This window comes from Dromiciops gliroides, chromosome 1 (genome assembly GCF_019393635.1).
Source record: "Dromiciops gliroides isolate mDroGli1 chromosome 1, mDroGli1.pri, whole genome shotgun sequence".
Classification (NCBI taxonomy): Eukaryota; Metazoa; Chordata; class Mammalia; order Microbiotheria; family Microbiotheriidae; genus Dromiciops; species Dromiciops gliroides.
In genome coordinates, this window is record NC_057861.1 from 641,600,913 (window position 1) to 641,618,821 (window position 17,909).

Genomic DNA, 17,909 nt, shown 5'->3' on the forward strand with positions numbered 1-17,909 from the left:
CACTATCTATAACATAGGCTTATTTTATTCCTTCTGTAATATAGGCTAAAATTTGATATTGGTGAAGCTCATCTATCCATGTGAAGATAGTTTCATAAAATTACTTGCATTGGTAAAACTCCATTTCTTTGATCATCTCAATGATCAAATCCATGAATCAGAGGAGGAGTTCTTAACTTTTTTTTTTTGTCATGGACTCCTTTGGCAGTCTGGTGAAGCCTATGATGGACCCTATCTCAGAATAATAATTTTAAATGCATGAAATAAAATCCGTAAGATTACAAATGAAACAAAGTTCAGTGAAAGTAAAGATTTTTTTCCCTTCACTCAATTTCACAGACCCTCAGGTCAAGAGCCCCTGAATTATAGTATGGCTTCAGTAATGCCCATTTCTTATGGGTCAATGGGCAATCTGAATCAACATAAAAGAAAATGAAATGAAGAAGTACTAAAGAGAAAAACAGCTAGAGCATAAAAATATATTGAAAGTCTGCTCAGTTAAACTCAATATAAGCCATTTGTGTTTCCATTCTTGTCTACTGTCACTGAATATAAAAATAACATTATACAGAAATACAAAAAGAAAAATTTCTCTTACAAAGCATATTATAAAATTCTAATGGTTTTCCTTCTCTTTCTTGTTTTAATATTCAGCTATCCCTAGAAGATGGACAGAGAAATCTTTTGAGCAGGTATTTCGCCTACTGAAGAGGAATTGTTGGTATATGATTCTCTCTTACTATGAAGAAATATAACAAACCTTGGATATTTGAATTTTAACATTAATAATGCATACCACTCTGAAGGAAACTCTTGCTCATTTCAAAAGTGGCCAGACTCCTAAGGAATTTTGGTTACAAGTACTATGGCTTTAAAAGAATTTAATTTAGAGAACCACTTTAAGAATTTTAGATCGCTAAACATTTCTTTTGTGATCTTTTGATAGCTCAAAGAAAATAATCCATAGAATTATGCAATTTCTTAAGAGATGAAAGGGACAACACAGCTAGTAAGAGTGCTAGAACTAGAGCCCATGTCCTCCATCCAGAGCCTTTTCTACTCTTCTATATTATCTACCCCCTACCTTCAAAGTATCACCTACAAATGATAAATTAAACAACAGAACCCAAAGTATTAATTTTATTTTATTGCTGTGACTATAACTCCTCTTTGGAGTCAAAGGTCATAGGTTGTAAATCTTAGCACTGTTAATTGGTAGATATATATATATATATATTTAATTAAGTCATTTCACCTTGGGCTTCAATTTTATCTGTAAAATGAGAGGGTTGGACTAGATGATGATGTCTTCTAGCTCTAATGTTCTGAGTCTATGATACCACAAAGGAAACTCATCTTAGAAGGGGCTTTAAAGGAGAAGGAAAGCAACCTAAGGAAAGTCAGAAATACTAAGACTTGGCTTTGCTACTAATGGGCTTTGGCCAGTCACTCAGGATCTCAACCTCAATTATCTCATGTATAAAATAAAGATAAAATGAGAATACATATGAAAGCTTTTTAAGGAGTTATTATTAAGTTGATTCAAATGAAACAAAAACCATTACCAGTATTTACACTTTTTTCTTTTGGCCCCATAATTCAATGGTGAACAATTCAAGGGGAAAAAAATGAAAAAAAGAGAGGTGAAGGCTAAGTGATGGTGACTTAAAGAGTAAAACTAGAAGCAGTTGTTTATTTCATTCCTGTAGGTTTAGGGTCACAAACAACTATTTAAATAAAATCTGCTTAAGAACCACATATAAAAATCACATAATGAAAATTTTGTACCAAATAAAACAGGAATTTACCATAGTCTAAAAGATAAGGAAATAGTAGAGAAGGGCTATTAACAAATTCATAAATTAGGAATCTATTTATAGTTTTACAAGGAGGATAATAAAGTTTACATTAATTAAGATTCCATATCTTGATTATAGGTAGCAGTAGAATAAAGTGCTGACAGATCAATTTTATAAAATGAAATGTAAAATGAATACTTCAACTCAAAAAAAGTGATTATCTCCAACAAAAGAAATATAGAACCAACTTATTAACTGTTCATCCTTGCTAAAGACCAGCACTTGCTCTTTAAATAAGATTTGGAAATTAGTAATCTTATTCTATACATAATTCTAAGCAAACAAGTTTTAGGTTAAAGCCAAAGGATGGCTTCATATGACTCTTCCTCAATGTTCACAGGCAGTTTTCCCCTCATTCCAAGGTTCTTAATTGTGTTCCAAATGGCTGAAGTTGCTGGAAACCTGAATAAGGTGTTACTAGATCTAGTAATAAACATAAATAATTTTACCAAAATTTTATTTTTTAGCCAGGTCTTTCAAATGTAATTACGGTGAGGGTTAATTATAAATTGATAACACATGATGAAAATTCTTAGGGAAAAACTTAAGTAACAAGGTTGATGGACTTAAAAACCAATATGTCAAAAAACCACATAGATCTAAATAAAATGGGAGGAGGGTCATAAATATTTCCATTTTAATTAGCTTACAATTATTTATAGCACATAACTAATATTTGACTAAAAATTCAATTATCAGTAAGGCATTTAATTATTTTAAAAAACATAAACAAAAAAAAAAAATCAACTTCCTGCATGGCAGGTATTAAACTACAAAGGAGATTCAACCTTAAAACATAGTCACAAAGCACCCAACCAGAATATTGCAAAAGTATCCAAGGCATTTTCTGATAAAAACTAAACAAGCAAGAATAATTTATTTACTAATTCCTGGTATTGTTTTAAACTATCATTAAAAATGAAAATAACATACTATAAAGAGAAATTATGTTTCCAACTATTTTGAATGATAAATTTTCATGGAATCCAGAGAGTAACAAGTTTTCTGTTTTGTTTTGAGTAATAAAAAGGCTTTAGAAAACAGCAGGAATAATATTTGAATGCTGACAACAACAGATAGAATGTTTGGATCAACACCTACCGATTTTTTCCTACTGTTTTCCAGATCTTTGAGTTCATTCTCGATTTTTGTGATTAATTCCCTGAGTTCATCAAGATTAGTGCAAATAAGCTAAAATAAAACACAAAAACATAGCTTGATAACACGTAATATAAAACACCTAAAATGTGGCAACAAAAGATGTCTTAACATACATTGAATCCACAATTTTTAAAAATAAGCAAAAAGGAAAAACCCAGCTATTAATTTTTGTAAAGTTTCTTATTAGTTTATAATTTATAAATTTCATTATAATTGGGGAAGCTAAAATTTTAATGTTAGTGACTGTATTCTGCATATCCCCACCTGTTAAGAATTTGCTTTCCAGTCCAGGTTCTTTTTTTTTTTTAAACAAGCTTTAAGCCCCAAATAACAGATCTGGAAACCTGTCCTAGTTTTCACAATTTTCTGAATCACCATTAAAAAATATTGCATCAGTCTCTTAGTAGGTGAATCAATGCTGCAATGAATATATAGCTGTTCAAGTTAAACCTTTGTTTTGGTAGCTACACAAATTAGTAAGACCTAGTTACAGTAGTCAAGGCTTAGAGAATGAAGACTTATACTACATGGCAGTTATTCAAACAATAAATTTAAAGTAGTAGACCTTTTTAGATAACTTACTAATACCACTGTAACATTGAAGATAAAGGACCTCTAGACAGTATATTATTTTCCTGATTTCCTTTCAGAGCTTTTTGATAGATCCTCTACATAATGACAGAAAATGAGTAAAATAATTTGTCCTAGTTAACATCCACAAACTAGGTTTTTATTCCCAAAGCTATAGATTTTTATATTAGTTCTAACTGGTATCAACTATAAAAGTTTTATGAAGATAGCTGTCAAAAATTTTTTAAAAAAGGATTATCCATTCAGTGGAATTTTTTCCCCTGTGGAAGTTACACTCTGAAAACCATTTCAATATATTTCACATTAGTTTTTCCCCTCAAATATTTAAATTTATCATTAAAAAAAATACTTCTAACTAAAACAACCTGACAATTTCTATTACAAACTGCAATCAAATACAGGAGAAAAGTTATCTACGTTCTTGTGGCAATCAATGTTAACTACAAAGTGGTGGTGTATAAAACCATGTTCTTGTCTAATGCTTTCCTATTTGTTTTATTTATTTATTTTTGCAGGGCAATGAGGATTAAGTGACTTGCCCAGGGTCACACAGCTAGTAAGTGTCAACTGTCTGAGGCTGGATTTGAACTCAGGTCCTCCTGAATCCAAGGCCAGTGCTTTATCCACTGTGCCACCTAGCTGCCCCCACTTTTCTATTTATTTTAAGGACCCTAATTCATTTTCTACAACCTCTATCCCCATTACGATAATCTGAAATCATTCCTTAATTCTTATGTAAAAAAAATAAAATGTTTCCCCAAAGGCCCATTATATATATATATTTTAATGTATTGGCCCATTATATTTTAAGAAAAAAATTTAAGTTAAAAAAATAATTATTACCATGGTTTTGTCCTTTATTAGGGTAAGATATTATTTTTATTATTATGAAGATTACTTGTAGCAAATTTAACCTACATAATTTCACATTCTTAGGACTGATATATAAAACTTGAGGAATTTTCAGGTTAGACTACATCATGCAGGGGCAGCTAGGTGGTGCAGTGGATAAAGCACCAGCCCTGGATTCAGGAGTACCTGAGTTCAAATCCGACCTCAGACACTTGACACTTACTAGCTGTGTGACCCTGGGCAAGTCACTTAACCCTCATTGCCCCGCCCCCCAAAAACAAAGAATACATCATGCATTAGAAAATGACATCCAAAAGTGACATTGAAGCTTATATTTAGTATATATATCCTCAGACAAAAGAACAAAGGTATAAGAATTGAAAAATGTATATTCTGAAGAACTTGGTATAAAATTATGATGGTCAGGGAAGAAGACTGAATTAATTCTCTGACCATTTAAATACTAATAGGAAAATGTTTTGTATAGTTCAAAATAACAAGTTGTGCACACGCTAATAAATAGTTGCCCAAAGAAAACTGTTACCATGTGTGTATAAGAAAGGAAAAGTAAAATGTTAGATGGTGGCTAAACTTTTAGGAGGTTGAAACCTCCTATTCTATACAGTATAATACTGTACTTCTAGCTCATTTCAATACAACTTGGCTTCAATGGATGCTTCTTTTTAAAAGCAAGTTTCCCTTAGATGGAAGAAACTGACACTTTAGTATGCAGTACTAAAGATAATTTAATTCTACAAAAAACATGAAATTTTCAAACTTTGCTTTCTTCTCTCATTTTACTTACAAATCTGAAAAAAAAAAACCTAATTTTTTTTTTTTACCAATTAGATAAAAAAGAAAACTTTTTAATAGCTCAGATTATAGTCTGGCTATTCTACTAATACTCTGAAAGAATTCTTCTGTCAAATCAAATCAAGGGTGCAGGAAAAGTTTCATAACATACAGGGGCCCCCTCCCAAACTGTTACTCACTATACCTTGGCCTAACTAGGACTCATTCCCTGGAGAATGCTCCTTTGGAGCATCCATTGCTAAATAAATGATTGATTGAATAAGTAAATAAATGAAAGAAGCAGAGTAGATAAATCTCTACAGTAAAGGGCTATTAGCAAAAGTAAAATTGAACTATAGAGAATTAAACATTTCCTAATTTGAAGTCTGTAGGAATATATGGTCTCTATCATTTTCCACTTTGTCAATAGTGTTAAAATTAAAATTACACATAAGATTGAATTCAAAATTCACTTTTGCATATTTATAGGTTCCTAGTATAAGTCCTATTACAGTTAAATATAAGACAAATAAAACAATAACTGCCTTAAAAACTACCAAAATCTTATATTACATTTACATTGAAGTTATATTATTTGAACTACAATAATAAAGATATACCTATAGCATTAAAACTTGAAGTGAAAGGCTACCAAACAAATGAAATTACATGTTTCCCCCCATGGTAATACAAGTGAAATTAAAATAACTTTAAGGGGGGAAAGGTAACAATAAGATTCAATTAAAAATTCTGCTGGAAGTAAAAAATGGACAGTCACGTTGAAGTATATTATAACTTTTTAAAAAATGGGACAATCATGTGAACAGAACATAATAAAGTGAAAAAATTTCAGGTCTGACTTGTAGAATACTCAATGTAACTATGTTCACTATGCCTTAATTTCTCCAGGGGGGGAAAAAAACAAAAACAGGAAAACGTTAATCTTGCAGAACTGTCATAAGAACTGGTAAATAAAAGTTTGCATTTGAAAAACCCTATACAAAATAAACTGTAGACAAGGCCCTTCAGAACAAATTGTACCTTTTGCATAAAGTCTAGCATACAGAACATGAACTTTTATGCCTACGGGAAGCACAGGCAAAATCTTTAATATTAAGTTGTTTTAAAAATTAACTTACTTATTTTGTGAACTTATTTTCAAAATTCTAAATATGGCCTTTTCCACAATTTTTTACTGTTAGAAAGTACAATTCATATGCAGTTTCTTCTTTTAAAAAGCATTAAACATTAAGAAAAACAGGCTTGAAAATCAGAACACAGTATGCTGAGGCAGCATTTTGAGTTGTCAGGTGATTTTTCACTGAAGATGGGCAGATGTGTGGAGCTAACTGTGACACTCTGATCACAGTAAAGGTAGCAACTGATCCTCAAATTACACTTCCATGAAACAAACCCCACATGGTGAGTTCATGGTTACACAGAGTCTCATTTTTCATTTGGCTTTTTTCAAGGTCACACGCACCGTTCCTATATGAAAAAGAAGGGTTGAATGCATTTGTGTAAAAAGTATAACTGCATGTGGTTTATGTAGGCCTGTGATGCTCCCAAGTCAAAATTTCTTATATTCCTATCTGCCCTAATGATGTGTCTAGTTCAGAACTATATTCTAATGTGTATCTCAGAGTGGGCTGTACCCATCATTCAAAGAGGTTGTGGAAATGGGGAACCCTGGGCTGATGGGAGAGATAGAGTGCCTGTATTGTAAGGACCTCATCCTAGCACCAAACACATACAAACATACACATCTGTATGTATACATATATATATATATGTATATATGCCCACAGGGCACCCTAGTATTAGGAGGAATGTTCCTGGAATTTATTCAAAACATCCTGGGGGGCAATTCTACTGATTTGCTATGTATCCTCTGGTCAATACAACTGACCTGCCTGACAAATAGCCATCACAAGTTTCACTTTGAACATGATGTAAAAAAGGAAAACTATTTTAACCTAAATCGATTATCATATTAATGGTATATGTTAATACACATGAAAGCTAAGCAAGGTGGTGAATGGTTGTAATCAGTGCCACCAGAAAGGGTTCACCGAGGCTGGTCAATCTCTTCAGTTTGGAGTTCTGAGCTACAGTAGGTTTACGCTGACAGCTATCTTTCCTAAGTTCAGCATTAATATGGTGTGTCACCAGGCTGCATTATAAAAGGCAAACTGACCCAGTCAGAAAGAGCATAGGTCAAAACTCCCATGCCAATTAGTTGTGGGGTTGGGCCTGAGTTGCCCCTACATTTCCATGGGAGAGCAATCTTTTATATTCATTCTCTCCCTCTCCCTCTCCCTCTGTGTGCGAGATACTGCAAAGAAGTGAGGCCTGTGATAGATTCTAAGTGAGGCAAGCAAGGGCCAACAAGAGAGTAAAATCTCAGAAGGAAGACACTGTCACAGTGGCTGATGACAAAAAGCATAAGTGCCAATCCACCAGCAAAATTTCTCCCCCTGAAGATCATTACCAAAATTAGTAGAAATCACTCCCTAGTAAACCACTTGCCATTTGGCACCTATCATGAGATTGTTTGTAAAGGTTCTGCTCTCATTGTATCTCACTGGAAGAAGCAAAAGGAGGTGTGGGGTGGAGTTTAAGGGGATGAAATTGCTCCCTTTCCCTTTAGCTGTCTGTGCTACAAGGATTTATCCAAAACAGGCTAAAAGATTCCCACTAAGGTTTCTCTCTGTCTAAAAGGCCCTAAATCATCCCAGTCTCCTTACACTAATGGGGATAATTGTTTTTTAAATCAGAATTTTGAAGTTTGATGAGTCCTTAAGAGATTATTTAATTCAATCCTGTCATTTTATAAATTAGGGAAACTGAAACAACAAAATTAAGTGATTTAACTGCATGTAGTTATTAGGAGAACTGAGAATAGAACATGTGATTTCCAAGCCAGTCCTCCTTCCTTTACATTGCTTCTTCGTACTGGGGATGGGGGAAGAATTTCAAATAATAATTTCCAAACTATTTCTGAAGAGCAAAATTTACAATTTTCCTTTTAATAAAAATTACGTACTTACATGGCAAATAATTTCTTCATGGGATTTAAATGGTATGCCTATGTAATTATTTAAGTTTCCTAGCAAATTGCTAGTCCATTTGAGACAAATAAAACTTTCCTTTAACTGGTCAATTTACTTTCAGGTTAAAATCATAATGCCTACAGCACAAAGAATAGAAATCATTGATGATGTACGTATATATACATATACACATTATATATTTAAAATCCTGCCAAATTTTAACAAAATGAACTTTTTTTTAAACCTCTAAAAGCAACACAATTTAAAAAATATTATTTTAAACTAAGACTATATATTAAGTTTATATTGGAGAAACAAAGAACCAATGTTTATTAAAGGGGGCTGGTAGTTACCATAGTGACCTGGATTTAAATTACAGGCAAGAGAGATGAATAGACATGACCACATGATGGGAGATAAAACACAATAGTGTCTTATGCTTAGATTTTATGCCAAAGTGGTAGAATATATGCAAATAAGAGTAGCAAGAAGACTTTAAACCTGTAAATATTATTACACAATTAAATATAATCAAGGTAATTTCATTTTATAAAAAAATTCTGAAAAAAAAATGGCACTCTAAAAAATAACAATGGGAAGTAAAATATGCCAGTGTCTTTTATTATGTGTGTGCATGCATGTGTGCAATGTACGTGTGTGCGCAGAGACAACTGGGGTTAAATGATTTGCCCAGGGTCGAACAGCTATTAAGTGTCTGAATCAAGATTTGCACTCAGGTCTGACTGACTCCAAGACCAGTGCTCCAAATAGCCACCCCCCCCCCCAAGTGTCTTTTAACTAATAAATTACCAAAAGTTCCACTTAAGTTTTTAAAAATTAAAAATATTCAAAATTTTACCTATCATTTTGGCAGACCACTATCACTGTTCACATATGAATAAGATCACTGGCACAATGTGAAATATATTCTGTATAATTAATAATAATAGGTAATTCACTTCATTCCTAAATATTATGCTTCATGTGCTCACCTGCTTTTAATTTGTACTTACATTAAGAACCATTTGGGGGGCAGCTAGGTGGCGCAGTGGATAGAGCACAGGCCCTGGAGTCAGGAGTACCTGAGTTCAAATCCAGCCTCAGATACTTAATACTTACTAGCTGTGTGACCCTGGGCAAGTCACTTAACCCCAATTGCCTCACTTAAAAAAAAAAAAGAACCATTTACACATAAGTTATTCAATATAAAATACTGTAGGATTTTTAATATCAATACTTAAAAACACATTAAACACAAAAGAATATTAGAAATTCTAGCAGAAATATCTGAACATGCCTAAAATGGTATGAAAAAATTCAAGACTTGTTTATTAAATTAGAGATTCATTTTATTAAAAATTATAGCCTACAATTTCTTGGAGTTCACCAACTTCATGAGATACAACTGTAAAAAGAAAAATTCTATTTTGAAAGCTTGAAGCAAAGTTTTAACATTTACCTGAAACTCTGGTACAGTAGGTGACTTTGTGACAGCTTTCCTCTTCTTTGTGATTGCTTTTTTAGATATGGATTTTTTTCCTTGCAAGATTAAAAGAGAAAAGCTTCATAATGATATTTATTACACTTCATTAATAAAAGCCAAGTTACACAGAGCCTTCAGAATTAAATTATAAGTAATAGATGGATGTGGTTAAGTCAAATGAAAATGAGGGCTCAAGATCAAACTAGGTGAAAGCCGGTTCAACTACAGCTATCTGTGTAGAACAAGTATATTAACAATGTTATGTAATGAACACAGCTATTATAATCTTTAAATGTATTGTATAATGTATCATTTTACTATAACAAACTTGGAAAAATGTACTTTGCCTTTGTTAAGGACAGTTGAAAATAAAGTCATACATATAACCTGAAATATAACATGAAAGAAAAATTTAACTTACCTGTTAGTTTCTTGTATAGATCTATCTATGCTTTGGAATTTAGGTCTCTGGTTAGCATAATATGAATTCTCACAGTAGTTTTCTCCTACTACTATTAATACAACTCTAATCCCAGTTATCTATCTTAAGGTTAGTGTTATTGGCAGTAGACAATGCAGTGCTTTTTTAGAAAGTAAATACCTTTGAAGTACATGCAGGGAGAACTTGTGGGAAATTCTGACTCAAAACTAAAGGAAAGCACTTAACTTGAAAATTAGTTATTAAACTTTGTAGTTTAAGACAACAAAAAATTAAATCTGGCATTTTACAAACAAACCCCATTTTTAATATGAAACACTATATGGTACACCAGTCTATTCATTTGAAATCATCAAATTTTTAAAAAATAAACAACTCTATGGAGAGTACACCCTATGTGTAAGGCTTCATGACACTGCTGCCAGTGAAAATATAAAACATCATCCCTGCCCTCCAGAAACTTACAATATTGTTTTTGTTAAGGGTCAGAATCTATGGTTTCATCAGTGTGGAATCTCCTGATGCAGATGGCCAACTCCTCTTAAGTTGTAGTGCTGAGAGTTGCTTGGGACACTGGGATATTAAGTAACTAACCTAACATAAATTTAGTATGGGCCAGAGGCAGAACTTAAAGTGAGGTCTTCCTGACTTTGAAGTTGTCTTTCTAAACACTTTATTATGCTGCCTCTCATTACAAAGAATAATCCATTAAAATATTTCAAAGTTTAACTTTACAGCACAAAATGAAAACATGCCTTCCCATTCTCTTCCAGGATATAATAAACCTTGTTTCTTTCTTTTTTCCTGGGGGGGGGTGGGGTGGGGGGGTGGGGGGGAGGGAGAGAATCACAATTCTTCATAATGCTTCCATACAAGCATTTCTGTATAATCTAGTGCTTTCTTAAAATTTAAAAACACACATATATTTAATTCAATTTCACATTTATATTCTATCAAGTGCAAAGAACTACCTATGAAGGCCATAAAATGAACATGACATAATCCCTACCCTCAAATTGTTTAAAACTCTAGTTGAAGTACATGTATATGTAAATGCCATGAAGAGAGGTATAAATAAGGAGCACAGTGATTCATAGAAGGAAGAGGCAACAAATTGGGGACATTAAAAAAAAGGCTTGTTCAAAGAGATGGTGTATCAACTTATTTTCGTAGAGGCAAAATTTCAATCCTTGCAGAGTTTTTTGGGGGGCAGGGAGCAGTGTCAGAAAATAGAGAGAAAGTCCTGGATAGAAAGAAAATAATTTGTGAAATCAGGCAAGTATCGGGTGTGTTTGGGAAATCAAAGAATAGCTCAGTTTGACTGAAACATGAGGGAATGTGGAAGGCAACACTAAAGATCAGTTTTGGAAAGATTCACCTGGCAACAGAAAGAATGAACAGGGGGAAACGAAAGAAAATTAGGAAACTATTTCAATAGTATGGGTGGTGGCAGTAGGAATGGATGGGAAAAATAATGTACGTGTTCTATCTACAGGGGTCAGAATCCGATGAAGAGTTTTAAAAGATTGAATCAAGTATCCAAACCTGGGTTAAATGGAGTACCAACCAAGTGAACTATGTATAGCACTAAAATGAGCTAAACAAAATCTTTTACTTTTTTTACTCTTTCAATTGAGTACAATGTATTTACATAATAACCTTAATTTATACAAATATCATATTATGATATTCTATATTGTTTTAAAGTTCACCAAAATTACACCATGAGTCCCAAGTTATTTCCTTTTACTAACACATGTGCAATGTACGAACATTTATAAATTCCAAATGTTATCTTACTATATAAATGATAGAGGGTGAATATAGATGGCATACATGTTCTATGCTGCCCCCTTGTGGTATTACACAATGTTTCCATCTTCAATGAAATCCCCCTCCCCCATATTCTTCCCATAAATCATCAGCACTCTATATTGCTAAAAATGATCGGGGGTGGGGTGTGTGTGTGTGTGTGTGTGTGTGTGTGTGTGTGTGTGTGTGTGTGTGTGTGTGTGTGTGTGTGTGTGATATTTGGAGCTTGAAAGTATCTTAGAAATAATTTAGTTTAATTTTATAGACAAAGAAACTAATGTTGAGAAAGGCTGAATTGACGTGCCTTGTGCTTGAATACACCTTGTTCAAGTCTAGAATTATTAAGGCAGAAACTATTCTGAATATACACAAAACTTCACTGCTATCCTAAGGTTTAAACTTCATGTGTATGGAAAGCATATCACTGAGAGTTTCAGGATAGGTCTAGAGAACCAAAACCCTGTCTTTTACTGAGTGCTATAGTAGATAAAACTCAAAAGTTACCAGAATTAAAACAGCCAAGAACCTGCCTACAAAAGGCCCAACCACAGAGATGAGTCACTATGTCATAACTAAACAGCACTCAAGTCTTCTGAAATATGAAAAATGATACCCTACTGTATAAACTGAGATATGAGAATCAAATGGAAAGGAAGGGAATAAGCATTTATTAAGTACCTGCTATCTGCCAGGCTCTGTGCTAAGTGCTTGACAAGTATTATCTCACTTGAACTTTGCAATAACCCTGCAACGTAGGTACTATTATTATCCAAATTTTACAGAGGAGGAAACTGAGGCAGGCAGTGACTTGCCCTGAGTTACAAACCCAGTAAGTGTCTGAGGCAGGATTTGAACTTGGGCCTTCTCGACTCCAGGCCCATCAGTCTATCCACTGTACCACCTGCTTAGGAAAAGGTTACAGAAATGTATCTATCTATACAGATGCATGTGTATACAAATATGTGTATGTATATTTACATACATACATATACATAATATGTGTATGTGTGCATAAGAGCATGTATTTGCACAGAAACACAGCTTTAAGCAAAACTATTAAGTACAATGACGCATCTCCTGGCCCTTCTTCCACCTTCATTCTGCCCTACAGTTTCCTACCAAAAGATACCACCTTTATTCTAATGCTTCTCTTCTACTCTCCCCCACTATCAAAATTTCTATTTCCTTGTTGCCTTGCTCTCAGCAAGCTCATGAACAAATATACCACATTATTCATTGGTGTCAACTGTCAGGACAAAATTAGCCCAAGTGGAAGAGAACTGCTCCATACTCTTGCATCTCAGCCTCAGAGGCTGCATTAAGTACACAATCGTCTTGAACAAAAAGTCATGCACCAACTCTCCCTCTAAATGAGAGAATTTTAGATAAATTATGGGCGTATTTGGGGGTTAGTCCTAACTCTACTAACTCTAAGCTACTCATTTTCTCCATCACAGCAGGTGGCACCGTCATCCTCAATACATTAAGCTAAGAGCTCCCAGGCAATCTTATTTCTATGCTACCATTTACTCTATACATTGAATTCATTGACAGTTTTTGTTTATTCTTTCAAACTAACTCCCATACCTATGCAGTGTTCTTATTGTTAACTGTTTATGCTTTAATTCAAAGACCACTCTCTTGCCTGGACTATTTGTTTTGCCAGACTACAAGAATTGCATCCCTCAAATTTCTCACCGTCACCATCAAAACTGCTTTGTTTATGCACAGGACTTGGAGTCAGAGGACCTGGGTTCATATTCCAGCTCTGTCACTTACTGCCGTATAATCTTGGGCAAGAATTTTAAACTTTCTGGGTCTGTTTCCTAGTTGGTAAAAAGAGAGTGTTGGCTTCATCTAAGGTCTCATCTAGTTCCAAATGTATGAGCCTATGGACTCTTCACCTTGACCACGCTGGCTCACTCTTTAGAGCTCTCAAGTGCTGCCCTATTTTCACAAGAGTTCAAGAATATAATCTTGAGTTTATATATCCCAGTCCACCCTCCCCCCACAAAACATATACCAACTCATTCCTTCTATATACCATTTACAGTCTTTTACATAAGCCCACTTCATCCTTTCAAACAACTTCTAAATAATTCATGTTTTCTTCAGAACAGCAATAGATGGGGGGGGGCGGAGGGGGCAGCTAGGTGGTGCAGTGGATTCAAGAGGGCCTGAGTTCAAATTTGGCCTCAGACACTTGACATTTACTAGCTGTGTGACCCTGGGCAAGTCACTTAACCCTCATTGCCCCCCCCCCAAAGAACAGCAACAGATGTCTAGAACGCCACTCTCTTGGGCATTTTTTATTATTTAAAATGATCCTAAAATTCAAATTTCTCTGATCTAAGAAACTTTTAAGACACAAATTAGCTTTAGTAAAACTAATTTCTTCACTGTCTCCTGAACACACTATGTTCATTCTTGATTCCATTTATCCTTACTTTGTTCATGCTGTTACCCACCTAACAAAACCTTTATCTGGAATTCCTTCCTCTATTTAAATTCATTTATCTTTCATGTACTCAGTAAATACTGGTTAAACTTAACAGACTATTTCCATTTACACTCATCAATATGGACACAGAACTCCCATGGATGCCCTAACATGAATCCCTAAAATACATGTGTACAATATATACCTTAATATTAATTCCTTACTGAATAAACATTTTTATTTTATTACCTGCATTAGAAGATGGAGACCAAGTCTACCTTTGTACAATATCTAAAATTGTATTATACGTAAGTACTTAATAAATGCTTTGTAAATGACAGATGCAGAAAGTCAGAATTATAAGCTAAAACGAACTTTTTGGATTTTTCTATAGATTTCACACCGTCTATCCTATTATGCTTTTGTGTTAAGCAGTGATAATTAAGATTTGGTAACATTTTGAAACAGCTGGCTAGTAATCAGGCAAATAGAGAACATATCTTTTATTTTATCAAAGTCCAGTTTCAATGTCTCATTGGAGTATGAATTCTTTAAAGATATGCATAAATTCTGTCAGGTTCTAACAGAGGATTCAAGTATGGGACTTGGTGATAAGATGGATAGGATCCGACAGAACTCATGCTCTTTTAGTAAAGCTTTTATAAATTCAGAGTTACTTTCAATGTTACAGTGAGGCACTTGAATTGAGCTAAATGAAATAGAAGCTAGATTCTCCTGATTTACTGAATTAAACAGCCATTTATTTCAAAACATAACCAAATCTTAATTATCCCTAATAATGGCAGAACAGGAATAGAGTGGACAACTGAAATCTTTAATTTTTTTTAAAAAGGCACACCAAAATTCATTTTAGTGGATACTTCTAATCTTGCACATCACTTTTTTTTCTTTAAAAAGTCAGAGGTAAAAGACTAATTGGTTTGGGATTCATCCTACATTCCCTCTGAAATTAGTGAATCGTTTATAACCAGCTAACCAGTAAACACACCAAATTGGGGAAAAAAAAGGGGGGGGAGGGGGCCTTGACAATATCAAAACAGAATAATTAATTTCTGAAGTACTAACTTTATAAAATATCTTAGTTAAATGTTAGTAATTTGGGTCACAGATCTTCTTTAGCAGTAAAAATTAAGGAGAATTTATTTTCAGTGTAAGATAACTATGTATCTTGCTTTAAAAAAAGCAAATTTAATTAGGTGACATGTGAAAAGTTTTAATACATAGGACTACCCTAAAAGCATATAATACAAAGATGAATTTCATTTTGTGACTTACAGCTCCCCAAATTAGCTGACAGAACATCTTGGAAGTATAACTCTCTTGCGTTTTTTTCAAAACAGTACACCAGCTTACCAGATTTGTGCTTCTTGTGTTTAGCTTTCTTTTTGATGATGAATAACTTGTTCTGGATCTCAGGTTTGTAAGACTTGAATGTAAGAGAATGAAGACCTTCGCGTTTTCTCTGTAAATTTTCATTTAAGACATCTTTCAATTTCTTTTTTTTCTTTTTCTTCTTTTTTGCCCGTATTTTACTAAGTTTGAGTTTTTTATGATTCTGCAGCGAATGTTCTAATATAATATCTCTTGGAACTTTATGGCAGTTCACATCTAGATTATCACTGTGGCTTCCATTTACATGTACTTGGCAAGTTTTAAGGGCATTCTCTTTTAATGGACTAGGCTCAGGTTTTACTCTGGAAGCTTCACCATATTTCTCCCTGTTTTCTATAACCCTCACTTCACCTGGGCTGAGAGGTTCCCCAAAGCCAGTAACTTCCCCTGGACTACTTGGTTTCTCTAAATTTTCTTTACAACATCCCATTTTTTTACTTTCACAGGGCCTGTGAATTTTAATTTCACAGTTATTTTTTATTTCCTTTTCCATGGAGATGCCATGATTATCCAAATGGATTTTAGCTGGGCAGCAAACAGTTTCCATACTGATCTGTTCTCTTTTGGATGCAGAGGGTAATTCTTCTCTGCTACCACACCTATGTTCTCCATTGCTTTTACTAGCATATTCACCCTTTAATTTCTCAAGTTTAATCCGAGGTACTCTTTGTATTTTAATAGGTGGAATTGGAAATTCAGGTGCCTGAAAGGGTCTCTGTTTGTAAATGCGTACATCTGCCCCACAAAACTGTGGGAAATGTACATAGGCATTCTCTAGGTAATCATAGCCAAGGATCACTTCCCTGCATTCATGAATAGGCTGTCCCAATACGGCATCTTGAACTTCTTTTTGTGTTTCATACACAAAGTCACACAGACCCTTCAGTAACCAAACTTTCTGGTAAAATGGGAGTTCATGAAATGGTTTGTCCTCTAAAGGGTTAACTTCTCCAAGGACTTTAAAAAACTGAGGGCACAATCCAAGCTTCTCAGCACAGCCATCAGGATTCTCAGTCTGCCCAACAACAGTATACCACTGCTGTACCTTCTGCCTCAATGCTGCCTCCCAAGTTCTATAAGGCAGAGTGGGTCTCCTATGTAAGGTAGGTCTGCGATGAGGAGGACTTAATAAAGAAGTCATTATTTTTGATAAGAAAGCATTACACTGAGGCATCAGAAGACAACGTTCCAACTCATAAAAGACTATTTCAGGCAAATTTAGAATGTGTTGGGCTAAACAAAGGAAATGCCCTATAGCTGGAATTTCCCACATGGTCTCCATGCAGGTTGGAGCAGCCTGAGCCAGAAGTTTTCTCTCCCATTCTTCTATTTCTTTTTGACTAGCTTCTTCTGCTTCTTTTCTTTCTTGATCCCGTAGCCTAGAGAAATAATTTAAAAATTAGATGACTAGTTCTGAATAAAAAAAACCCACAAAATACAAAATTTAAAATATAAGTGCTCCTTAATGTCTGTTTTGGAGGAAAAAAACACCCAACTACTGTCTGTGATGGTCTCTAATAACCATAGAAACTCCATTCACTAGACAACATGCCCTGGTACTTTCTAAGTATATCTACTTCCTCATCAAAACCATGAAAATGGTTGTTTAATAAGTTAGGCCAAATATTAAAAGTAAATTCAGGGGCAGCTAGGTGGTGAAGTGGATAGAGCACCAGCCCGGGAGTCAGGAGGACCTGAGTTCAAATCCGGCCTCAGACACTTAACACTTACTAGCTGTGTGATCCTAGGCAAGTCACTTAACCCCAAATGCCTCACCAAAAAAACAAAACAAAAAAAAGTTAATTCAACATTCAATTGAACAAACATTTACTAAGCATCCACAATGTGGCAAGGAATCAAAGACATCTCAATTGAGTGCTATTGTTTTAGGCAAGATTAATAGGCTGTTATCTAATGGCTCAACCAAGATATGATAATAGGCATCCTTATTAGATGGGATAGTCACAATTTTGGACTATATCCACCACTGGGATTTCTCATCATGGTCACACTA

The 17,909-nt window shown here is 34.2% G+C and overlaps 1 protein-coding gene across 2 annotated transcripts in view; it reads right to left on the reverse strand.

The window, feature by feature from the left end:
• KIAA2026 (KIAA2026 ortholog) overlaps positions 1-17,909 on the reverse strand; it is an 88,742-nt gene that overhangs the window by 26,215 nt on the left and 44,618 nt on the right. For both annotated transcript variants that reach the window (XM_043963234.1, XM_043963225.1), the window contains 3 exons: positions 15,857-17,274; positions 9,768-9,847; positions 2,961-3,050 (listed from right to left, as the gene is read on the reverse strand). In XM_043963234.1, the coding sequence (XP_043819169.1) occupies positions 2,961-3,050; positions 9,768-9,847; positions 15,857-17,274 (1,588 nt within the window). The remainder of the gene's footprint in view (positions 1-2,960; positions 3,051-9,767; positions 9,848-15,856; positions 17,275-17,909) is intronic.